The sequence below is a fragment of the Podarcis vaucheri genome (genome assembly GCF_965113315.1).
Source record: "Podarcis vaucheri genome assembly, chromosome: 6".
Taxonomy (NCBI): domain Eukaryota; kingdom Metazoa; phylum Chordata; class Lepidosauria; order Squamata; family Lacertidae; genus Podarcis; species Podarcis vaucheri.
In genome coordinates this window covers 85,333,211-85,359,679 of record NC_138764.1, presented here as the reverse complement: position 1 = coordinate 85,359,679, position 26,469 = coordinate 85,333,211, and the positions used below count along the sequence as shown (strand labels likewise).

Here is a 26,469-nt window from a genome sequence, read left to right as displayed (position 1 = left end):
GACAGGTCCTTCTTTTTTGCTTTTAAAGTTGGGTGAGGCTCTCTCTACATGTTACATCTTAATATTTCTATTTTTGCACTTGAAAAATACAATTTGTGACTTTTTTGCTTGGCCACAAAACTCCAGTTTGAAGATACGCTTTTGAAGACACTGTGTTCAGAAACAAAGGAATTATTTTTAAAGAAAAAATATCCAAGCAGCTCATACTATAAAAACACACTTCTAAAGATAGCTGAATAATATGGAAACTTCATCACATGCACTAAGGCAGAGCTGATAATAAAATTACTTTCATTTTAATATACGTAACTTAAGATAGCTAATTTATAAAGTTTAAATTTATTAAGCAAAGCAACCGTAGATAATAAAAATCATACAGTTCATAAAAAGAGGGGAAATGTCATAATACTAACAGTCTATGGGTAAGGCAAAGAGTTTCTCTTAATATCATTTCAATTAGAATTCCAACAATAGTTAAATAATTCTAATCTCTCTTCAAATAAGTTATTGCATGCATGTTTAACTCATTTCTTTACTCAGAGCTGTTAGACCAGCCTATTTTATGAAGCATTTTTACAGCAATGGTCCTTTCCTATTTTCCCAGTACAGTGGTACCTCGGGTTACATACGCTTCAGGTTACAGACTCTGCTAACCCAGAAATAGTGCTTCAGGTTAAGAACTTTGCTTCAGGATGAGAACAGAAATCATGCTCTGGCGGTGCGGCAGCATCAGGAGGCCCCATTAGCTAAAGTGGTGCTTCCGGTTAAGAACAGTTTCAGGTTAAGTATGGACCTCCGGAACGAATTAAGTACTTAACCCGAGGTACCACTGTAGTTGGCATAAGCATTTCAGCAAGGAAAACAGATAGAGGTGTATCAAATGAATTCTGGTGTGGAGAAAGCCTAAAGGCCTCCCTCTTAGTACTAGAACTTGGGCATCCAATAATACTGAATGTTGGAAGATGCAAGATGGATGAACGAAAGTACTTCTCCACACAGTACCATATTATTGAACTATAGAATTTGCTCCCACAGGAGGTAGAGATGGCTACCAGCTTGGTTGGTTTTAAAAGAGGATTAGACAAATTCATGGAAGATAAGGCTGTCCTCCACCTGCACTGTCAGAGGTTGGATGCCTCTGAATACCACTTGCTGAGAATCATGGATGAGGAGAGCATTGTTGCCCTCAGGTCCTGCTGGCAGGCCTCCCATGGGTTGTCCACTGTGAGAAGGGAATGCTGGACTAGATCGACCAATAGCTTCAGTGCTGGGTGGTCTAGACAGCTCTCCCACACAGGGTGCTGAGCCGAGGGGGTGCAAAATTGAGACGATCCATAATTGAGAAGATCCATTTGGGGGTGCCAAATTTCAGCTCCATACATGGCGCCATATTACGAAAGACTACCCAAGTCTGGCCCTGAGTAGCTTGGTCCAGTAGGACTCTTCTTATGTTCTTATTTTGGTGGTCTTCATGAGCACCAGACCTTTGAGGCCCACCCTTTCCCCTTGTGAATTCACATCGGATGCATTCTCTCACAAGATCACTGCAGAGGTGTCCTGACCACTGAGTTGGTGATCTCATTGCCCCAGAAATTTCTCAACCTTGTCACAAATGACCTTAAGGCAGTGTATATTGGTACAGATTTGTTGAGGTCCACAGAGTTTTGCTAATTTGTTGTAATGAGAGCAGGGTTCAAAGAATAAGGTTTTTTTTAAAGAGGTGTTCTGTTGATAATTCTACTAGTTACTGAATTCCTGGAATATTTCGACCTGACTGTTTTGCACTTGCACCATTCAGGGATTTGTGCATTTCATTGCATGGTATGGGACGTGTTCTGTATTTTTCCGGGAATGATGCTTTTTACTGTAGCTGTTACGTAGGTTAAGATATAAAGTCCATAGCTGGAAATTTGGCCAAGAACAGGTTACATTTGACAGGGATTAAACTTCAGTGATTTCATAAAACAATGTGTTAATCAGTAATTGAGCAGTAACATGGTTTTATTGTAAATCTTTTGCTAATCTGGGTACTTACAACTTGCTTTCAAACTTTGACATATTCCTTCACTTGCAGTATTTAAAACAAGAGGCATTGCGAGAGTTTGTTTGGGGGTTATTTTTTTGGTGGTGGCACAGAGATTATGAGCCATTTCTGTTTATTGTGCACTTTACACTGTTGTTGCTAAAATGCATTTCTGACATCCCATAGCCTTCTTTTAAGCCTGCAGTGCTATAGTAATTCCAACAAATATATGGCTCATTGAAGTGCCATTATTTTTCCCATCAGCGAGATGAATAGTACCTTCAGAGCTACAATTTAATTCAGAAAATCAGTGCAGGAGAATATACTGCTGTTGCATTCAGATTCTGCTTACAGGCTTCCTATAGGTAGCTGGTTGGCCACAGGATGTTGAACTAGATGGGTCCTTGGCCTCATCCAGCCGGGCTTTTCTTATAATCTTACGAACATGTAATAATTGCATTATTTCAAAGTGTACCACTATTAGTAATTTATATAATACTTTTCATTGGTATGTAAAAAAATATATAGTCCATCTTGCTGATCTACTCAGCAGGATATATAAGTCACTGTCCCCATTTGCACATGGCAAACTGAGGTCAAAAGAGAGAGATTTTCCCAAGACTATCCATATACTTTTACTGATGAGTAGGGATTTGAATTCGGGCCTCATAAGTGAAATTCCAAAACTATGTGCACTGGAGTACTGTGGCTCTCATTTCTGTTCTGTTTGTTGAATTGTTTTGAAAGGAATTGAAAACCAAAACCAAAACTGTACATTGCAAATAGATTTCCCCCCCCCCCCGCGACCTCACTTTTTAAAATCAAAGACTCAAAGTAGATGCCAGTTTGCCAAAAGAATCAAGCAAGTGACTCTTTCTTTCAGAATTCTGTTCATAGTCATATGTTTGACTGGTTCGCAAACATTGGGTACACTTTATGTGATTGATGGAATCAAACTAGCTTTGTAGGTTTAATGAAAATCTAAGCAGTGCCAGAAATGTATTAAGCAGCATGACGCAGTTAACCTGAAAATAGTTCAAGATGAAATTGCCCTTCATATGCACTCCTAATTGTGTGAGGTGGGTGGAGGAGAAGGCAGGTCAAACTGCAGATGAGCACTGAAGTTGCCTACTAAAAAAGGCTGAGCCTCACAGTAGCACATTAGTATTTCAGCCTTTGAGCCTCAAAATTCCTTATGCTTTGTTTCATCATCAGTGGCACATTTTGCATAATTACTCACTTGTTTTCTGGCTATTCTAACGCCTGAAACATGGAGCCGTCCTATTTTTTGATGTCCTCTGAATCAGAAACCTAACAATGGCTATCTCTAGAGAGGGTGCACGGAGGGGATGAATTACTGCAGAAGACAGAATGAATTTGCCCTGATTTTTAAGACAAATCATTCCTATGAATGCATGCTCTGGTGGTTCTTCTGTGACTGCGAGAGATGTGTCTTTTGCATAATGCCAAGAAGATGAAGTTACCTTTGATGACAGGATGAGAATTTGGGAACATGAATTTGGTTATCATGTTGTGCGAAACTGACCAATAAATAAAAATAGTTAACTGTCTTTCCTAGCAAATGGTCCTAAGGTAGTGTACAATTCTAGCTATTTGCTAGTTTAATTTTTTATTGCAGTTTCTTAGTTAGTGGTGGTACATTTAAGGATGAAAATGAAATCACATTAAGGGCATAAAACTGAAACCTTAAAACCACAAAGCAGAGAGTAAAAACTGGAACCTTCAAACAGCAGCAAGGACATTATGCAGTCAAATGCCTCCTGAATGTAACGACCTTAAATCCATTTATAAGCTTTCTGTAAGATACTTTGGTTCAGTAATATTTATGAATGAGAGTGCCTGAGGTCGTGTGAACAAAGCATTTTTCCCCTCCCTTGTTGTTGAGCTGGAGAAAAAAGAAATCGGAGATCAGAGCTGATGCGGAAGCCAGAGCCAGGACAGTGATAAGGGATGATTATCGGAAGCTGGGACCAGTAAAGTAAGTTACAAGGAAAGCGATACAAGACTTAGTCAACTGTGTTTAAACCTGACTGTGGGGTGGAGAAATGGCCTTGGGCAGGGGGTGGGCAGAGTTTGCTGGGGGAAATTGATGTGTGTCTCTATGTGTGCGTGAAGGGTTAAGCACCTTCTTCTCCCATCTGCTAATTCTCTCCTACACACACACACACACACACACACACACACACAGAGGTTATTTCATCAAATTCAGATTTGGGAGCACACATTCACCAAGGTAGCGTTTGGTTCCACTGTGTGTGATAATTAAATATGTGTGTGATATTTCTTTTCTTTTCTTTTCAAATAATTTTTATTCATTTTTAAACATATTAATTGTCACACATACCACAAACTTTCACATCTTATACAATCTTTTTGGACTTCCATCAGCACCTCTGATGATCCCCCATTTTTATCATTTCTTCTGCATTTCTTAAATTCATATTGCCTTTAATTATCTTAACTAATGTCTTCCTTTTTATCCACTTATGCAAGAATTCAAATTATTCACCTCACAAAGCTTCCTGCAAACCTACAAATGTAATCCGGTCATCACAATTACTTTTCAAATAGTCCGTAAATTTACACCAATCGTCTGTTAATCTCTGGTCCCGCTGGTTTCGATTTCTTCCTGTTAGTTTGTCTAATTCTGCATAGTCCATCAATTTCATCCAATCTTCTTTCACACATGAAAGAAGTGTGTGATATTTCTTTTGTTTGTCTGGTAGTCTGGGGTCAGTTTCCTTAGTTCATAGATGGCTATTCCATGGCCCTCCAGGTATTTATGGATTCCAGTTCCCATCATTCCTCACCATTAGACATGCTGGTCAGGGCTGACAGGGGTTGCAATGCGACAATATTTGGAGGGCAACAGGTTTCCCTGCCTTAGACAACCCCAAAGTTTTTCTGCATTTTATCGGTTACCATAGGATAAGCATTTTTCTTGTTTGTTACAAACACCACAGCTTTCAACTACTTCAGCCACAGCTGAAAGAAAGTTTAGCTCAAGCTATACCTCTGAAGCAAATCCTAAACTGCAGAGTCAACTGGAGACTTTACAGTTGATGATGGGCTGCTTAATTACTTCTGCTAAATTATTTATGCAAGGAACAAACTTATTCTCTAATTAGCCAGTCTAGTGCATTTGGAAGCATTTGTAGCACACTCACGAACAGTCCCAGAGACAAATGAAGCACTGAAGCCATGACAGGAGTGAGCCGGCAGTAAATTACACCAACGAGCTGGAGTTAACTCCTTTTTAAAAGCAAAAACAGGATCTGCACAGGAGTGTGAGGCCTAAGGAGCACAGCAACTCATTTCCAGCAGGTCTTGCTCCCATGAAGCAGTTGCTGAAACTGAAGTTGCCCAACTCCCCACAGCTGCATAAGTCCCCTCTTATCCAGGGTTTTCTCCAAACAATCTGATACTGCACCTGCATGAAGCTAACCTTGCCTCCACTCTTTTTATGCCTCTTCTGGCTCTGGGAGACCAGTGGAGAGGAGAGCTGGTCACAGCAGGAGGGGGAGACACCCGTGCCTCTTCACCAGCCAGACTCATCCCTGCTTCTTGGCCTCCCTCCTCTCCAGCCTCCACTTCTACCGCTGATTCTGGACTGCTTTCTGCTACCGACTCCCCCTGCTCACTAAGCACTGTTACCTCTTCAGCTTTTGACACCTCTTCCCAGTCTTCTCTCACTTCTCCCTCTGACCACTCATTGTTATTCTACCACCAATCCCTCGGATCTGAGCCTTCTTTCATGCTTCCTCCCACCATTCCTCTGCAGCCAATCAGTCCGTGACAAGATATCATGAATAATCATTTATGTAGTCTGCGTGAGAGATAGAATAGTTGCATGCAGATTGCAATGCGGAAATCAAGAGGATTTGGCTTTCTAAATAATTTAGTGTTTTGTTTTGTTTTTGCATATCACATTAAAGCCGGCATTTTATTTTTATTTTTTTTATTATGAAATTTTTATTTAGATTTTCTGTCATACAACTGAAAAGAGAAAGAGAAATAATAATAATGAATGATTTTAGAATGTTGTTTATGCTGTACTTTTGTACTGTTTTATTGTTGTTAGCCGCCCTGAGCCCGGCTTTGGCCGGGGAGGGCGGGATATAAATAAAATTTTTTATTATTATTATTATTATTATTATTATTATTATTATTATTATTATTACATAACAGAAAAGAAACATTAAATCATTATACATTAAATCATTATACAATATCCCAAAAGAAAAAAACATAAACAAAATAAAGCAAACCCACCACCCTGTTTAGCGTCCCTCAAACCGCTACTCGTCTTGTCTGAAATCAATTTTACCCTTATCACTGCATTCTGATTGTTTTTATTTTCTCTATATACATATATATCTCTTTGATAGATTATTGTTTTGATGCATTTACATTCTTAGTCTAAGCATATTAGCATGTATTTTTAGAGCAGTATTTTGTCAAAGCATTGCCATTCATTTTTTAGTTTTTGATTTGACTGCTGTCGTATAGATGCTGTTAATTTAGCCAATTTTAAATATTCGTTTAATTTAAGAATCCATTCCTTCTTGGTTGGTAGCTATTTAGCTTTCCATTTAGATGCTATTACTATCCTAGCTGCAGTGGTCGCATATAAGAATTTTTTTTTTTCCGATTTCGGTATTTCTTTTCCTAATAGGCCCAGTAAGTAAGCCTCTGGTTTTTTCGTTAATGGCATTTTAAGCATTTTTTTCAACTCCTCATGTATTTCTCCCCAGAAGTACTTAATTGGGGTACAACTCCACCACATATGCATTGTTGTTTCAGCTTCCTTGTTGCATTTCCAACAGAGGTTGGATTTCAGTTCATAGATTTTTGCTAATTTGACTGGTGTTAAATACCACCTGTAGAACATTTTGATAAAATTTTCTTTTCATAGAATCCTAGAGTTGGAAGAGACCACAAGGGCCATCGAGTCCAACCCCCTGCCAAGCTGGAAACACCATCAGAGCACTCCTGACATATGGTTGTCAAGCCTCTGCTTAAAGACCTCCAAAACAGGAGACTCCACCACACTCCTTGGCAGCAAATTCCACTGTCAAACAGCTCTTACTGTCAGGAAGTTCTTCCTAATGTTTAGGTGGAATCTTCTTTCTTGTAGTTTGGATCGTACTACAGGCGGTAAATCTTATATCTTTCTGCCAAAGTTTCTCCCATTGCTCTAAATATATTGTATGGCCAAAGTCTTGCGCCCATTTAATCATTTTCTCTTTCACTTCCTCGTCAGTCATGTCCAGATCTAGCAAAAGGTTATACATTTTAGATAGTATATATATATATATTTAATAGTGCTTCATACATTAATGAATTCTCTTTAGTGAAGCCTTTCTTCGAGTCTGAATTAAAGACACTTCCAAGTTGTATATGTTGCCATCTGTCGGAGACATAATGCCTTATTTCTTCATATGGTCTTCTTCCTAATTTACCTTGATCTTACATTATCAAATCTCTATATGTTGTCCATTCCTTGTTCATGTTTAGTTTTTTCATGGCACAGGCTTCTAGAGGTGAGAGCCACCATGGTGTCATTGGCTCCAGTCTCGATTTGTACTTGCTCCAGACTTTAAATAATGCATTTCTAATTAAATGGCTGTTGAAATCTTTATGGGCTAAATCATTTAGTGTTAACCAGTCCTTCCTTTTTCAGATATAGTCGGTGCTAACCATTTCTTAAAAAGGCACTTTCATTAGCTGTTACTGCATTTGAGCACTCACAAATAACGGGATGCTGTAGACCTAGTTAAGTCTCCTTGCTAGCATCACTGAAACGGTTTGTTGCCACTGACGTGAACAATGTTTACTGCTGACCAATCTGTCCTGTCAATCACCATAGTCTTGTGGCAGCCTAAAAACTAACAGATGTATTGTGTCATAAGTCTTCATGGACTAGCGTTCATCTCTATGACAAGTTTTGTTGTTGTTTAGTCGTGTCCGACTCTTTGTGACCCCATGGACCAGAGCACGCCAGGCACTCCTGTCTTCCACTGCCTCCCGCAGTTTGGTCAAACTCATGTTTGTAGCTTCGAGAACACTGTCCAACCATCTCGTCCTCGGTTGTTCCCTTCTCCTTGTGCCCTCCATCTTTCCCAACATCAGGGTCTTTTCCAGGGAGTCTTCTTTTCTCACGAGGTGGCCAAAGTATTGGAGCCTTAGCTTCTGGACCTGTTCTTCCAGTGAGCACTCAGGGCTTATTTCTTTAAGAATGGATAGGTCTGATCTTCTTGCAGTCCATGGGACTCTCAAGAGTCTCCTCCAGCACCATAATTCAAAAGCATCAATTCTTCAGCGATCAGCTTTCTTTATAGTCCAGCTCTCACTTCCATACATCACTGCTGGGAAAACCTTAGCTTTAACTATACAGACCTTTGTTGGCAAGGTGATTGATTTCTCTGCTTTTTAAGATGCTGACAAGTTTACTGGTCCACAAAAGCTTATGCCTTAATAAAGTTGTCCTTGCTGGGGCTGATGGGAGCTGTAGCTGAACAACATCTGGGGGGCTATAGATTCCCCACACTTGCCCTAGACAATCTGGGTGTGCAGTACAGGCAGAGAGTCCTCTCATCCCTGCCCTTTGAGAGCTGCTAAGTAGATCCTGCTCATAGTTCCATCAATTAATTATCCAGTCATGGACCTTCAGAATAGGACCTTCTTACCAGTTGCTCCAACCCCTCTGGGAGGCGGTAATCTTGGCTACTATCATTGGCTACTTTTAGAAAAGTAACAAAAACTCATCTGATTGTTTTTGAGACTATTATCTGATAAAACTGCTGCAGGCTGATTTTAGTTGTTGATTTTGATCTTCTGCTTTATCAGTTACAAAGGTTGCATTCTCTCTTTCTCCCCCCCCCCCTTGCAAACTGCTGTATTATTATTATTGTAAGCAGCACATAACTATTGCAAAATAAATAAACCGAGGGAACCTGAACATATCTGGGGGGAAAGCACTTTTCACCGTTGGTGGATATTATGAAAGATTAGTGTCTACTGAAGCATTCATGTCACTATAAACCAGCAACCTGCAAAATATCATTGTAAGAATCAAAGGCCCTTTTTTCCCATTCTAAGAGCACAGAAAGTCTATTAAACCAGCCGTGGCCAATTTGATTAGCAACTCCAGATTTCTTCCAAATGGTTTATGTTCCTTAAATCTAATGTTTTGTTTTGTAATTTGGTTCCTAATCTTCTCTTGATATGTAAAACCAGGAAGAGGAGAGTACAATTTAATGATGCCCCATTATAAGGTAGCTTTCTCATCCTATTCCGTCCTCAACTTCCAAAAATTGAGATTTCAAATAATTGTTTCATGATTTTCTGTTTGTGGTTAGAACGTCACACACACACACACACACACAAAATTAAGGCAGCCAGGGAAGGGGGGAGACTCTGTCCCTGCCCCTCTCTCTCTCTCTCTCTCTCTCTCTCTCTCTCTCTCTCTCCCCCCGTGTGTGTGTTTGTGTATGTGAGTGTGTACAAATCCACCCACCCTTCTTTCTCTGCCAGGGACTTAAGGTGGCTTGCAGATCATGATGCTTTTTGCTTGAATGCCAAGGCAAAGGCCCCCTTTGACTGTGGCTGGATAGCTCAGTCGGCAGAGCACGAGACTCTTAATCTCCAGGTCATGGGTTTGAGCCCCATATTGGGCAAAAGGGTTTCTGCCTTGCAGGGGGTTGGACCAGATGTCCCTCATGGGTCCTTCCAACTCCTATGATTCCATGCATACCACAGTGCAAAGTACAGAGGCCCCATGTGTACCAGCTGTACTTGGTGGGGCACCGTTCTAATGGACAAGTGTAGATAAGGAGGAGGTCCTGCCCATGCCTTGCCACTGGTGTGTTCATTCCACACGAGGGATAAGAGCCTGAAATGGGCTGTGGTCATTGAATCTTGAAACCTCCCACAAATGATCACTCTTCTGCTTTCTATCACATTCATCGTTGTAAAAAACACACACCACACATTCAAGTTGAGCAACCATGTGTTTCTTCTTATTGCATGATTTAGTTATAACATGGGAGGCCCAAGTTGTTAATCCGAATGCCTGCAGAGATATGTTGAAACACAAATATCTGCTCCTATGTATATTTTACAATTCCCCTCTATGAACTTCAGTGCTAGAAAGTTTGCTGACACTCGGGTTATATTTTAATTTTGGAAATGTGTATCTAGCCCATGGCCACTTCTGCATTTTGTTCTGAAACAATCAAAATTCCCCTTTGCTCTTTTCTGCGCAACGTTGCCAGCCTTCCTCAGATTTCCACCTACTGGTCACAGTTGAACTCATCCTCAAGCAAGACTGGGGGAAATGATGTCTTCATTACAATGACTCGCTGCATTTCCTTCCTCTACAGGTTTGCTGAACAGGCAGTATTTGTACTTTTCTGCTTATTCGCAATCCTGCTATTCTCCAGAGACCCTAAGTTCATCCCAGGCTGGGCAAGCTTGTTCACACCAGGGTAAGAAATTTATTTCTGTATATTTCTGTCAGGCCTTTGTTCTCCATCCCCCCTTCCACACAAACACCCCCCCCCCTCGCACCAGCATTAATGTTTCATTTAAATGCTCATCTCAAGGGATTCTCTCAGAGTTTCTTTTTTGCCTGGGGCAGACATAGTATTCCCAGTCCCCTAATCTTGGGAGATGGTTGTGGCTCTCGGCCTCTTTGATCAGTAGTCAATCCATCAGTTATCAAGGGTCAGATTGAAGGAGGTTAACCTTCCTGAGACACATGTGCTTTCTCTTGCTTCTCTCTTCAGGTTGCATTTTCAAGGCTCACAGTTTGTTTTCTAGTAGAACAGTTGCCTGGTTTAGGACTATAACTCACAGATTTAAAAACAGATTTACAAATTGTGAGTGTATCTGAAGATAAATAGGGACATAGAAAGCTGCCTCAGGCTGCGTACACATTGCCGTTTAGTCTGGCTCTGGTGTGCTCCCACCTCTGTTTTTCTGAATTTGCATACACATCATATTACCCAGGATGCAGAGATATCCTGTAGTTTCTTGAGAAATAGTGCTGTTCCATGCATTTCCCCTCAATCCAGCTTCAATCCAAATGGAGAACTCAAGGTCACATTCACATCACAGTTAAGCTGAGGTGTGTACATTTGGGAGTGCCATTGCACATGTGCAGATGACAGCAGAAACTGAACAGGTTATGTGCCTTGGGTGAAGACACCCCTGCTCTTTCTCTGGTGCGTACAGTCATGTGTAAATGTGACTTGAAACACAGTGGGAGAATCAACCTCTAGAATGGTTTAAGCCACTAATGTGTACATACAACTTTTGCACTGAGTCAGACCATTGGTCCATCAAGCTCAGTATTGTCCACATTGACTTGCAATGGCTCTCCAAGGTTTCAGACACAGAGAGTTGCATCCACACTTCCATCTGACCCACTGCTTCCTCCGGAGGAAACCTACGGTTTAGCACTGAATCAGAACCAATGGCAATTGGGCCTTCTGCGGATTGCTGTTTGTTCTGATTTAGCACTAAAGAGCGAGTCTTCTGGGGGAAGGCAGTGGGCAAAGGCAACATCACTCATCACCTAGAAAGCTTGGGACAAGTGGAAAGCTGTTAGGACCTGTGTTTTCTAGGCATGGGAGGAGTAGAATTGTGGACGAGTCCAGAATATTTCTTAGCACTCCCTGGTAATTCCAGGAATTGAGTCTGGGATATCTGCATGCAAAGTCACTGACCTTGGTCTCCTTTGACAAATGTTTCTTCTCTTCCACCACTTATTCTTGAAATTCTCCCTCCCTCCCTGTTAGGTTTGTCACCGATGCTGTTACTGGTGTCACAATAGTGACAATATTGTTCTTCTTCCCGTCGAAAAGGCCGTCCCTTAAATGGTGGTTTGACTTGAAAGGTAAGCTTCTGGCTTTTGAAACCCTTTGACCTAGTTCTTCTGCGTTCTGTAGAATTGACTATAAAACTAGCCTTCAACAAGCACTAGGTACAGGGTCACTAGGTCACCATTTCCTGAATGACTCACCCATAGAGGAGCTTAGAGAACAATCTTACAAGGAGGAGAGCAGAGGAATAAGACTCATCTGTTGGCTCCTGATGTCCCAATGGGTCCCAACCAAGCATTAAAATACTCATCCCCTTTTCTTTTTAGAAAAGGGACACAGATATTCATCCTTTTTTGGTGCTGATTGGGAGATTTTCTCCCTGCCTAACAGTCCAAGGTTCTCCAGACACCATCTACTGCCCGCCATCTATATGTCCCTGGTGTTATCTTTTCTGCCTGTGAAGTGCTTCATGCTACGAAATAAACCAGTGTGCTCACAGACATCTGGAACATTGGTACACAGATGAAGTTAAAAACCTGGAAGATTGTGTGACTTGCTTCCTGTTCAACAAAAGCACATCATACGAGGACTTGAGCAATTGCAAGGAATAGCTCTATGAAGGGTTAAGAGAGAAAAGTGGAAGCTATCTCTTGTTCAGCCTTCATGCGTTAATAAGGCCTCTCTTGTGAAACAGGGTACCTTGCTTTGCAAAAAAATCCTTTTATGACCTTTTATGGATGAGATCTGGGTTTTCCTTTACCATACATCTCACAATCTTTGAGCTGCGAGTAGAAAATTAACGTTGCGGTTAACTTAGATCCAAAGTGCAAATGAAAGGGGGAGGGGGATGTCCAAATGTTGCTGGACTACAGCTCCCATCATCCCTAATCATTCCCCTTGCTGGCTGGGTCTGATGGGAGTTGGAGTCCCACAACATCTGGTGGACCACTGCTTCCCCCTCCCTGCCTTAGGCTGCGATCACAAAGTTTGCTAATCTCTCTATGTTCACAAACCTCTTTGTCTAGCGCCAAACACAGAGAACCAGCCCTTGCTGACTTGGAGAAAAGCCCAGGAAAGTGTACCATGGAATATAATCCTATTGCTTGGAGGAGGTTTTGCCATGGCAAAAGGATGTGAGGTATGCTTGTTAGAATGCAGCCTGTAAAAAAAAAATGCACCACTTTCCATCTTTTCTAAAGGGACTGGGTTGTTGTTGTTTTTTAGGGCACCTGTCACGGACTGGTTGGATGCAGAGGAGCGGTGGGAGGCACTAGCTGGGGAACCCCCAAGGGAACCCCCAGGGGGAAAAGGCTCAAAGCCAGGGGATTGTTGGTGGGACAACAATGAGTGTCCAGAGGGAGAAGAGGGGGAGAGCAGACTGGGAGGAGGAGGCAACGGAAGCTGAAGAGGCAATAGGGTTTAGTGAGCAGGAAGAGGCTGTGGCAGAGGGCAGTCCAGGATCTGAAGCTGAAGCAGAGGCTGGAGAGGAGTGGGGTCAGGCTGCTGAAGAAGCCAGGGAGCCTCCCCCTCTGCTGTGACCAGCTCCCCTCCTCCCTGGTCTCCCAGAACACTGAGAGGAATGAAGAGGGCAGAGCAAAGAGAGATAAGGTGAAGGAGCCTCAGGTTCCTGGGGAAGGAGCTGGGGGAGGAGTTTTCAAGAGTGGTGGGAACACAGGGAGCTTCAGTTCTCGCAACTGTCTCCTTGGGGCAAGACCTGTGCTATGTTGGTTTCTTTGAATTAAAGAGTTAACTTCTCTGAAACCAGGTGTTTTATTGCTGAGCTGCTCCAGACTTTGGCTCCTGACAGCATCATGACACTTGATTCCTGCAGAACAAGCTACATGCTACTTTGCATGCATGTTTGCATTCATGTGTGTGACTAATTCGGAGCATGACCAGCTCTCTTTTTTAACCATTCTTACACACATACACAATGTTCTGGGAAATGGCCGCTTACCTGGAAATCTTGAGGAGTGATGGTTTGTGGGCTTAGCATGGCTGCAGTGTGGCCCAGAGCCATTTTACATCAATGGTCGTTGAGGCAATGCCTGCTTCTTCTGACCATGGCCATGGGTCAGCTGACTGGGGACCATTTTCAAACGAGCCTATCAGGAGGCTGCCTGGAGGTGAGGTTGTGGCAGCGGACCTGAAATATGATTTGACCTGCATCATAGGGCGACACTCAGCCTAGGGCCAGCTCAGCCCTCTCATCTGCCAGCTGGCGAGCTGTTTGATGTCAGATACATACCCAATGCCTTCGCCAAAGTCTACTTAAAATGTTGTGGCCTACTTCAACCCAAGTGGAGGTTTCTTCCTGTGGTAAATGTTAGCTTTGCTGGGGGTGATTTTAATCAAGACTAGAGCCAATCCCACCAGCCTGTTTGCACTGCACTGCTATTGACAGGAGATCAGATAAGTCCCACAGACGACTACTGCATTTAATGTAATGTGTAGTTCGGGCCTAAGCGCTAAAACAAACAATACTTTCAGATGTGGAAGAGCCTAGGTGAGTTGATTTGCCTGCTCATTTTCACATGCTAAAGTGGCTAAGTAGTGTTTGCACATTTTGTTATCCTAGGAAACATTACGAAACCAGGGTTTTCCAGGATGTGGCCATAATCTTAGTACCCTTGCAAGGCCAAATTCACCACATAGCATTTGAGGAGAAAGTCATCTTGTGGTGAATGTTCAACTTCAAAAATGGTCATGGGAGTTGGCTTTCATTTGCAGTAGATTTGTGTTTTAAGAGGACAAATGTCCCACAGCTCACACAAGCTGACAAAACTACCTCAGAGGAAGCTCTCTCATACTTTAATAGCTTGACCATTGGTATCATACTGCCAGTGCTAAGGAAGATTTTGCCATGTGTGGAGCATATATGTGGTAGTTTGGGTATTAAAATGGCGCCTGGGGGAGGGTAAATTTCAATTGCAAGTGAAATGATCTGTTCCTGAGTTATCATCTCATGACGAGAGCTGAAAAACACAGGAAAGAATCAGCCACCATAGAATCACTTGTGCAAACTGTGATTGTTTTTATATGTTTGTTTTTAGTATGTTGTTGTTTTATTTTTTAAACATATTGTTTTGACAATGGTGTATTTGCTGCCCTGGGCCCCTTTAAGAGGATGGGTGGGCTTTAAATTTAATACACACATAAATTTTCTACCCTGCTATAGGAGTCTGGCTTGTCTGTCTGGATTGGAGGCCAGCTTGATCCCCTGGAGAACCTCCCTCCTGCTGTTGCTGTTATTCTCATTACGGCAGTGATCGCGTTATTCACAGAATTTGCAAGTAACACAGCCACAATCATAATCTTCCTGCCTGTCCTGGCAGAACTGGTAAGGGGCATATGCACACCTTTCAACCAAGGGGTTAAGTTAAAGGTATGAATGTGAATGAATGTTTATTATTACGGCCAAACAACCAAGCATACTAAGTTAAGAGTAGAGTGGCCATTGCTGCTATTGAGAGAGAGAAATATATAAAGGCAATTTATATATGTTGATTTATATGTATAGATGCAGATTTAGACATAATTACTATAATGTAAATAGAAATTGGGGCGCGTGTGGCGCTGTGGGTTAAACCACAGAACCTAGGACTTGCTGATCAGAAGGTCGGCGGTTCGAATCCCCGCAACAGGGTGAGCTCCCGTTGCTCGGTCCCTGCTCCTGCCAACCTAGCAGTTCAAAAGCACATCAAAGTGTTTGATGTGCTTTTCCGTGCGCTACTCTGGTTCGCCAGAAGTGGCTTAGTCATGCTGGCCACATGACCCGGAAGCTGTATGCTGGCTTCCTCGACCAATAAAGCGAGATGAGTGCTGCACCCCCAGAGTCAGCCATGACTGGACCTAATGGTCAGGGGTCCCTTTACCTTTTAAATAGAAATTAATTTCACCATAGCGGGGAAGATTTGACCTGGGTAACCAGCATGCCTGTTCTGTCTGCTATCCAAGTGCAAATGGGCAACTTCAAGGCTCCCCCTGCTCTTTCTTCTTATGGTTCTTTGAACTGGACTTGGGCAGCACAGCTCTTCAAATAGAGGACACCTTCGAGTAGAATAACTCTTTAGATATAAGGTAGTCCTTAGCAACTTGAACACATGGCTCACCCTAATCTTGGGTGGTAGGAGGAAGGTTGGCCTATATCATCATCATCATTATTACATCCCACCCTTCACTCAAAGATCTCAAGGCGGTGTACATTTGGTTTCTCTTCTGCATTCTGTCCCTCATTAACAACAACTCCATGTGGAATAACTAGTGGGAGACTCAAAAGTACTTTTCAGCTTTACCTCTGAAAAATATTACTAGGCTGACACCTCAAGGCAGACAGCCAGCTTTTGAACCCACAGAGTCCACATGTACTATTCTCAGTGAACAGCATGCCCTCTTCTGACCTGCTTATTCTGCCTGAGGAAACTTCTGGACTCAGCTAAATAGGATTTTGTGTTATGATTGGGCTTCCTTCCACAATTCCCCATATTCAGATAGCCAGAAATAAGGCTCCTTGTGCCTATTTCAAGAAGGCTCTCTCTCTCTCTCTCTCTCTCTCTCTCTCTCTCTGTGTGTGTGTGTGATGGAAAACAAATCTCCAGTGGCCTGTTTCACACAACACGATAAACCAAACTCTGGTTTACTGGGACCATACAAACATGCAGCTTGCTGGAGAGGAGCTCACAGCTTCTTTACTCCTCTCTAGCTTTTTATTACTCCCACACTGCGGACCTTAAGTTGTTCTTGGACACTAGTTCCCATCAGCCTCAGCTATCATCGCCAATAATCAGGGATGATGGGAGTTGTAGTCCAGCAACATTGAAAAAGATGCAGGCTCCTCATTCCTGGTCCAGCATGTTCTACCAGGATCATCTAGAGCAGGTGTTGGGAAACCTTTGACTTTCCAGATGAACTGCAACTACCATCAGCCCCAGCAATCATGACTAATGGGCAGGGTTGATGGGAGCTGTAGTTCAGCAACATCTGGAGGGCCAAAGGTTTCCCATGCCAAATCTAGTGGAAGCTTTCAGAAGGAACTATGATCACACAAAAACTTCTTTGCAGTCTTTTCAAGAATCTCATGCGATGCTTACAGTTCAGCTAATAAATCATAACGCACGCACCCCTTTTGTTTTTTTCAAGGCCATTCGTCTGAAAGTGCATCCCCTCTACTTAATGATACCAGGAACCATAGGATGCTCATTTGCTTTCATGCTTCCAGTCTCTACACCCCCAAATTCAATTGCCTTTGCTTCTGGGCACTTACTGGTTAAAGATATGGTAAGTAATTTTACATAGTAATCACTATCAATAGCTTAATTATCTAGAGCAGGAGAAGGCCATAGAGGTGAGGAAAGGGTGTTCAGTTCTCTTCCCCTGCCAAACTTCCCCAAAACAGCTTCTCTCAGGAGCTGCTATTTGTATTTCAGGGGAAGCTCGCCTTGGTTCCAATGGAGGCTTCCCTTGAGATGCAAACAGCAGCTTCAGTCAGGTTCTGGTTTCCCTTCGACTGCTATTTACATAATAAAAAGGCATGCACCTTACTTGCATTCACGCAAGTGATGGCATGTCTAATGTAGCATGCCCTATCCAACTATTTGTGCCTAGGAGAATGGATGACATCAAAACATCAAACTGTTTATTCCTTCTTCACTCACAGTAAATTATTGTTGGGTCTTCCAGCAGTAAGTTAGCACCAAATTATGTCTGGTCAACTGTAGAAGCACACTGGATGAAACACACATCTCTGCCACCACTTTCACAAGGTCTTCATTCCTTTCCAAAATGTGGGCAGAATATTACTAAATTTTAGGTTTGTTTGTTTTTGAAGGAATTGCTTAGCTGTGGGTGGGCGGCATTAGCAAGTTCAGCTGTGTGACAACCATTTTGAAAGTGGAGCTGAGAGGAACTGAGAAGGGGCAAATTCTGTTGCTTAGTTCGCTATCCACTTCCTCTCAACTTTGTTTACAAAATGGCAGCCAGGCTACCAGTCTCTCAGCTCAATCTACAGTGAGGGGAGTGCCTTGGATTTTAAAGCACAACAGACCAGGGGCTATGGTCCACCAGCTCTTCCCAAATTTGCCCCTGAACTTTGGGGAAATTTCTTCTCGCACCCTGAAAAACAAACAAAACAAAACAAAACCCTGAATGTTTCGCTGTGATGAACATTCAGTGCAGACCTAAGTAGGAGCCTATTCAGCAGCAAAGTGCCAATATTCATATGTGTCTAAGACCAAGGGTACTTTCAGATTGGGGCTTAACATTGTAAATGGTTAGGTGAGATATTGCCAACAGGACCCTATCAACAGGCTTTGTAAATAGCTAAACAAATAACCCATAATGGATTTCACCTGGAAAGAGTAATTCCAGTTTTTTGGGGGAGGTGGGGTGAGATTCAGGCTGGCATTTTGATGTCAATGACATCATTTGGACACTGCAAGAAACTTACGTCCATGAGGAGCACTGATGCCACAATAATCACCCACCTGGAAGCACCCATAGCAGTTTTTCAGTACTACAGAAGAAATTGGGAATTAGGTGTGAACGAAATTTTCAGTTTTTAAAGTTCAGTAAGGTTTGCTCACAAATGTGAGGGCTGACAATGGAAAAGTTAATCCTCGTGTTTGTTGGCAAGCTTCTATATTTATTCTATTCAAAGAACATAATTCCAGCAGAGAACTAACAAGTAATTGCAGTCTCACCCCTGGCTCCTGTCACTCTTCATTTGTTTTCAAGTTTTCAGGGCTTGAGGGTATGAACTAACCAAAGCCTTGTTTAAAAAGAGATGGAAAACAGGAATTTACCAATTATTCCAAATGATTCTTTTCCAAGCAGATCACCAGCAGATATTGCAGAAGAACTTACATCTTCTCACTTACTCTCACCTAAAATGCGTATTACACTCATATTCTCATTGGTTACATTTCTGTCCTGTTATCAGACTTTGAAACAGCATGGAATTCCAGCACTAGAATTTTCTTGACTTCTCTGATTGGGTATGAGTTATTTGTCCAAACATGCTTAGAACAATTTCACTGATGGTTTTCATTCAGGAAGAGGCCTAGATGAAGGAAGGTTGGAAGAAATTGCAACATACTACCTTAGGAGAGATAGAATGCACATTTATAATTTAGTTAAACAGTCAAAGACAGGTAGGGAGGATCTGTCAAAATCTCCTTTGCAGCTTTACCAGCTTCCCTTTGAAGCTGGCTCTCTTTCTTTAAAGAGGATGGGATTTGTAAACCCCAATGCATTGTTCTCTATTATACAAAACCATTCACCCAGAAGGCAGGTTTAGCTCTAATGAATTTACAGGAGGGTAGAGGCTTGTTCAGGGACGCGGGTGGGGCTGTGGGTTAAACCACAGAGCCTAGGACTTGCCGATCAGAAGGTCGGCGGTTTGAATCCCCGCTAAGGGGTGAGCTCCCATTGCTCGGTCCCTGCTCCTGCCAACCTAGCAGTTTTAAAGCGCGTCAAAGTGCAAGTAGATCAATAGGTACCGCTCCGGCGGGAAGGTAAACGGTGTTTCCGTGCGCTGCTCTGGTTCGCCAGAAGCGGCTTAGTCATGCTGGCCACCTGACCGGAAGCTGTACGCCGGCTCCCTCGACCAATAAAGCGAGATGAGCGCCGCAACCCCAGAGTCGGTCACGACTGGACCTAATGGTCAGAAGTCCCTTTACCTTTACCTTTAGAGGCTTGTTCAGAGAAACTTCTTGACAGTTCAACAATGGAACCGATTACTTAGAAGGTTTGTGATTCTCTCTTCCCAGAGGGGAGGCTGTCTTTGGACAGCCACTTTGGAAAGCTTTGTGTTTTCTGCATCACACAGCAAACGGTTGGGCTCTATGATGCCACAGATCATCATGATCTCTAAATCTGTTTCACCCCTCATGGGTTTCTTCCACAGGCAAGGACGGGTCTGCTTATGAATCTGATGGGAGTTTTGTTTCTGACTCTGGCTATCAACACTTGGGCCACGAGCATCTTTCAGCTGGGCAGCTTCCCTGACTGGGCCAACATCCATTCAGAAAACACGACCCTGCTGGTGGATGTGCAGAACGTCACTCTAAACTCAATGAGTAAATTATGAACAGGACAACCTTGTTGCGGGAGGAGCACTCCCCCTTCAAATTTGGGCACTGAATTAGATCCACAGCAAGTACAAGAACGCACAGGTGATGGCGTCGTTGATGCCCCTCCTTATACAGGACTGCCATGTTCCTTTTATGTTTGTTTTTATAAATATTCGTGAGTACTCACTGGATAATTATTTTGTGCCTTGGAAGAGTCTCTCCACTTTCATGCCAAAAACCTCCCATCAGGCAGTTCTTAGGTAGGTTTAGACCTTAGTGCTGCATTGAATTCCACCCTTTGAGTGTGAATCCTAGGACACTGTGTGTAAATAAACTGCAAGCCCTCTGCAAATAGCTGCAGTGGATTCAGTGAAAAACTGCCAAGTCAGGAACACTATTAATACACATATTATACCCAATCAGATCATATCCATTATTCAAACATCATGTCTTGTTAGACCTTGTACAACCATGATACTAAAAACTGTCTATAGTGGTCTGTAGCCCAGATACTCACACAAAATGCCCCATAGCCAATGGAATATTGGAAGATGCCTTATATGGACCAAAGAATGAATGACAAGAATAAATTAGTAATGAAATTCACATATAAGGATACAAAACAATATGAAACTATGTTTCAATGGAATAAATAACCAATGTAAAACCTGAATATAAGCAGAAGCAATAAACCACCCAGATATCGGTGATAAACAATCCCAAATGCATATGTTGTAGAATACTACATAATCCAAATACTATATAGCAGTAGAACTGCAGGTGAATGATGAAAATTCACTGGGATGAAGGCTGAAGTTTTAACCATGGCTATAGCAGATCCTTTCCCGGTGCTGTGATCCAAGCTTATAAGCTTGCCTCATTTTAAATATGTTTAGACTTATCTGTATTCATTCTACAGCTTACAAAAAATGAAGTAAGAACAGTGGGAATGACTACTCCAGAGACTGGCAGGAGAAGTATATTGGTGACAACACAGGTGCTAGCCAGTAGGTGCTCTCCATAAGTAGCTTTGCCTATGTTCAGAACCAAACCAAACCAAATATACAAACTTGGCTTTTCAGAGGTCATTCTAGGACAGAAAGATGTTTGTTCACATTGCCCATAGGAGGGCACTTCTATACTGACATGTTACATCTGTCTTCATCCTGAGTGAGCTTAATCTTTCACTCTAAGGCAGCTCGCCATCTAGCAGCCACAAACAAATGGGAAGGGTTGTGACCTACCTCACAGGGTTGTTGTGAGGATGAGTGATATAATGGTGGTAGAAGTTTGAAGGGTTGTAGAAGTGATAAATACAAGTCACTGAGCTGCTGATGCTGACTTGAGAATTGTGGATAAGTGGTGCGAATGTGCACCCTTAGCTGTGTGAAATATGTCTCTCTGTATTGGTCTTAACTATGCAAACCTTAAAAGTCTAAACTGTGGAGACTGGCATGCCAACAAGAGATGTGCTAATTTAGTGAACATTTCCAGAGGATTATTATTGTTGGGATTTAAGGGGGGGAGGGGTTGATTCTTTGATTTCTTTTTATATAAAACTGATTATTTGGGTACTTTCAATGAAAGTGTTTGTAAATGGACAGTGATTCTAATCACCTCTGTAATGCAAATTCTACCTTTTGACGCTGTGTGTGTGTTTGTAAGAAATGGACTTATCGTTAATGAAATATCACTGCTGAAAGCATGTTTTGAAAGATACGACACTGGAAGTTGCGTTGGGGCTGGGGAGGAGGCTTAAAAGTGAATTCTTGATGTGATGCAGAAGGAAAGATTCAGTGGCTTTGTAATTCTGCTGCCTTGCCTTATTCAGGATCTGTTCCTGGACCACAGCTGGTGAATACAGCCATTAGATCTACATCTCTCTCTCTCTCCTTCTCTTTAATCACAGTTGCTGCTGCTTTGAAAACCGCATTAAAATTGCATCATGGATACAAGTGTAAGCAGAGGTCAAGCCAAAAGCACAAAAAATGCATCATCAACTAAGCATCATCAACTAAGATCACTCTTTGCTGCCCAAGCCTCACCATTATGAGAATTGAAAATGCAATGCATTTATCAGCCTCTTTCTTGCACTACAGTGGTACCTCGCAAGACGAATGCCTCGCAAGACAAAAAACTCGCTAGACAAAAGGGTTTTTTGCTTTTTGAGCTGCTTCGCAAGATTATTTCCCCTATGGGCTTGCTTCGCAAGACGGAAACGTCTTGCAAGTTTGTTTCCTTTTTCTTAACACCGCTAATACAGTTGCGACTTGACTTCGAGGAGCAACTCATAGAACGCGGTGTGGTAGCCTTTTTTGAGGTTTTTAAAGGACTTTGGTGATTTTTGAAGCTTTTCCAAAACTTTCCTGACACCGTGCTTCGCAAGACGAAAAAAATCGCAAGACGACAAAACTCGCGGAACAAATTAATTTCGTCTTGCGAGGCACCACTGTATTAATATCTACACTTCTTAGCCATAGGGGAAGTGTGGCACTTATGTCTCTCCTGCTGCCCATTGTCATGGGTTCGTGACCATTACAGGAGATAGTACTCAAAAAGAAAGGTATCCCAATGGAAAATGTAGGATGTAATCCTATGCAGACTAGGTAAAGGTAAAGGGACCCCTGACTGTTAAGTCCAGTCATGGACGACTCTGGGGTTGCGGTGCTCATCTCGTTTTACTGGCCGAGGAAGCCGGCGTTTGTCTGCAGACAGCTTCCAGGTCATGTGGCCAGCGTGACTAAGCTGCTTCTGGCGCGCACGGAAATGCCATTTACCTTCCTGCTGGAGCGGTACCTATTTATCTACTTGCACTTTGACGTGCTTTCAAACTGCTAGGTTGGCAGGCGCAGGGACCAAGCAACGGGAGCTCACCCCGTCATGGGGATTCGAACTGCCGACCTTCTTATCGGCAAGCCCTAGGCTCAGACTACTTGAGCATAAATCATGCTGACCTTCTGAATAAACATGCATAGGGTTGAGTAGATAGTTGGCCAAGCCATTGAAACCATTGTATTAAAGTGTATAGTGGCATTGATAGCTTTTAGGGCAACTTCACAAGTATCCATATCTATTTTGGGTTACATGGCAGCAGGTCAATTGGGGGCCTCAGTCTATTTTTAGCCAGCCAGCCTAGGTCCTTACTTAGAACCAGATCAGGGGGCAGCACTGCCTGGCAGCTTTCCCCTCCACCTTTGACTCATTGTTTCCCTTTGTAGAAAGCAGCAGAGAGAAGGAGGATGGGGACAAAATGAGAAAGAGCTGGCTCTGCCTCTTATTTGTTCTGGCTACACCTGTGGTTTGGGCTCCATGTCTTCCACCCCACTAGCCCCAGTGTCTACCAGATGCCACTATTAGCTTTCTACCTTTGTGTGACCAGCCCTGCCGCTATGGCCTGGGCAGCAGAAATTTAAGCAGGCAGAAATTTAAGCAGGAATAGGGTGTATGATAGGACATAATCCACTTTTTGAATTACAGTGGTACCTCGGGTTACATATGCTTCAGGTTACAGACGCTTCAGGTTACAGACTCCGCTAACCAAGAAATAGTGCTTCAGGTTAAGAACTTTGCTTCAGGATGAGAACAGAAATCGTGCTCCGGCGGCGTGGCAGCAGCAGGAGGCCCCATTAGCTAAAGTGGTGCTTCAGGTTAAGAACAGTTTCAGGTTAAGTACGGACCTCCAGAACAAATTAAGTACTTAACCCGAGGTACCACTGTACAGGTATCAGGCTGTAATTAAAAGCACAGGGGCAAGACCAGAAAATCTACAAACTTTCTTTCTGTCTTGTCCCGTCTCCCCCAGGATTCTTGTATGTCCTTCAATAGTGGCCAGTGCCTGCTACTGCTACTTCATTTTAACTCTCAGTTGGGAATATTCTCTTTCTTCCCTTTCTAATGGTTGTTTAGTCATTCCAAACCCTCAATTGCCCAAGCACCTGGTAATAGTGCACAGCTGCAGAGGCAGATATATCCAGGAAGAGGGTATTGTAAGTAGTATGATTATAGCCCTCCTAAATCTTATGCTTTAGTTATTATCAAAATCCAATAATTGTCATGTAGACAACACAAAGGTATGATTCAACACACACAATCCTCCTGTTTAGCAGATTTAATATATCCGTCCCAATCCTAGGTGATAATCTAAAGTGGTTAGAGGGATAAGGCATTTGAGTTGTAATGGAAATGCCAGTTTGCCATTATCATTGTTTAGACCCCGGAGCGCACAAGAATTACGACTTGGTTTTATGCTGGGGGCGACTAACCCCTAGTTTAGGGAGCTGATTTGTCCACCCACCCCAAATTTTCTGCCACCACCAAGACCATGCCAATTTTGGTGGTGGGGGGTGGGGGGGAAGCACCTTCTCCCCAGCCATCAGACTGATCATTTGATGAGTGAAAAGGGGGGGGGGATAACCTCTTATATCTGTCTGAATTAGCTGAAGAGGCAGACATCTTCATGTGTGCATGCAGAAGAAGAAGAGTTTGGATTTGATATCGCGCTTTATCACTACCCGAAGGAGTCTCAAAGTGGCTAACATTCTCCTTTCCCTTCCTCCCACACAACAAACACTCTGTGAGATGAGTGGGGCTGAGAGACTTCAGAGAAGTGTGACTGGCCCAAGGTCACCCAGCAGCTGCATGTGGAAGAGCGGAGGTGCGAACCCGGTTCACCAGATTACGAGTCCACTGCTCTTAACCACTACACCACACTGGCAGAAATGCAAAGTGGTCACAACCACAGCCAACATGCATCTCCCAGGGATTGGCCAAGAGGATATGCATCCCTTGGGCCAAGAAAGGTTAGCCCTCCCTGTTTTATAAAGTGCCCGTCAGTGTTCATTATGCAATTTACCCAGATAATTCAGGGTCCTCTGCCACACCGCCATGTGCCTATCTACACGTGACATAAGAAAAGCCACAACATACCCTGCCCCTGGCAGCCCTCTTAGCTCTTCTTGGGGTCTTCTCATCAGAGGAGAAACTCCACGAGCCTCATGCCATTGTTCCAGATGGAGTCAATGCTCTGGTTGCTGTGCAAAGGATCAGGAGGTTCTGTCCTGACTGGGAACAGATTGAGCAGGAACATTATAGTAGCTGTGATTGACATCCATAATGGGAAGACGCAAAGCTTATTTGACAGGCTCCTCTGCTTTTTGTAAAGCCTCCCAGCTGGATCCTCTTTTGCAAAGATTCTCAAAGCAAAGGATGCAGCGGCAAACAGAGCTAGATGATGAGGATTTCTGTGTATTGTCCAGATGAGTTTCTGTTGTCCCAGTTTGGCACAGAATATTAAAGCAAGTAGTCACACCTGAGAAGCTTTTTAAGGAGGCTGCACTACCAGAACTTGGATGGTAGTGCCCTGTTAAGATGTTTGCGAATGCCCCTGGAATACAGAGTGAAGTACGCTGAGATAGTGATTGTTAAAATGCACTATTTTTAGGCTCCTGTTCAGATGGAACCTTGAATGGTTGGAAGCCAGTCGAGCTGGCTGGGTGCTGATAGCTCCTTCACACATTAATCTGTACACAGAATGAATGTCTAACAGCTGCTTGGATTTGCACAGTACCGTGGTACCTCGGGTTACGGATGCTTCAGGTTACAGACTCTGCTAACCCAGAAATAGTACCTCAGGTTAAGAACTTTGCTTCAGGATGATAACAGAAATTGTGCTCCAGCGACGCAGCAGCAGCAGGAGGCCCCATTAGCTAAAGTGGTACCTCAGGTTTAAGAACAGTTTCAGGTTAAGAACGGACCTCCGGAACGAATTAAGTACTTAACCCGAGGTACCACTGTAGTTCCTCATTTGGTCTATGCCAGTTGCCTGTCCACCAGGTGGTTTAAGGGGGAGAAGCCGTTTAGGCTTGCCAGTCTTGAGGATGCTGAATTGGTGCATCTGATACATGATAAATTATTATAAATTATTTCCCCAGAAGTTCCTTTGCAGGTCTTCTCTCTAAATTATGCCCTTTTTTAGCTTTGGCCATATTCAGCTGGCAGCGCTCCAGTGGAATAACAACATCTGGCCACAGGGAGTCAGAGTTGCTTCACACAGATGGAAATTAAACTCTTGGCAACAAATGTTTCATTCACATGCATTAGCCTTTCCAGAAAATCAGGATTTTGTGTTAAATCACCAAGGGCTTGTGCAAAGAATGGAAGAAGCATTTTAAAAGATACCTGCTTTCCCCCTCTGCCTTTTTGTGAAGGGCCCCATGGGGGTTCCTGATTAACATCTACAATTCCCCCCTCCCAATAGTCTTCTGTGCAAACTTTTCCATTAGTCATCAGCCAGAGAGGGTGAATAAATGAGTTCATTGGAAGAAAGGGCACAGGCACTGAATAAATCTACTCCAAGTCACATTTATCATACACAACTAATACCTTTTAGGGAAATGGTCTAGGTAAACGTTAATCTCAATAGAGGATAGAACCTGGATCCAATGGTATGGTATGGGGGGGGAATGTTCCACAATCATCAGTGATTGACTATATCACAAGCATGACTTGTGGTGTACTTAGCTGACAGGTT

At 42.9% G+C, this 26,469-nt stretch overlaps 1 protein-coding gene across 2 annotated transcripts in view; it reads left to right on the top strand.

Moving 5' to 3' along the window:
* Window positions 1-21,818, top strand: part of SLC13A3 (solute carrier family 13 member 3) — a 44,987-nt gene extending 23,169 nt beyond the window's left edge. For both annotated transcript variants that reach the window (XM_082226079.1, XM_082226080.1), the window contains exons 7-13: window positions 3,930-4,022; window positions 10,429-10,533; window positions 11,848-11,945; window positions 12,897-13,009; window positions 15,050-15,211; window positions 17,011-17,148; window positions 19,775-21,818. In XM_082226079.1, the coding sequence (XP_082082205.1) occupies window positions 3,930-4,022; window positions 10,429-10,533; window positions 11,848-11,945; window positions 12,897-13,009; window positions 15,050-15,211; window positions 17,011-17,148; window positions 19,775-19,957 (892 nt within the window). In that variant the 3' untranslated portion in view covers window positions 19,958-21,818. The remainder of the gene's footprint in view (window positions 1-3,929; window positions 4,023-10,428; window positions 10,534-11,847; window positions 11,946-12,896; window positions 13,010-15,049; window positions 15,212-17,010; window positions 17,149-19,774) is intronic.
* Window positions 21,819-26,469: the final 4,651 nt, after the last annotated feature.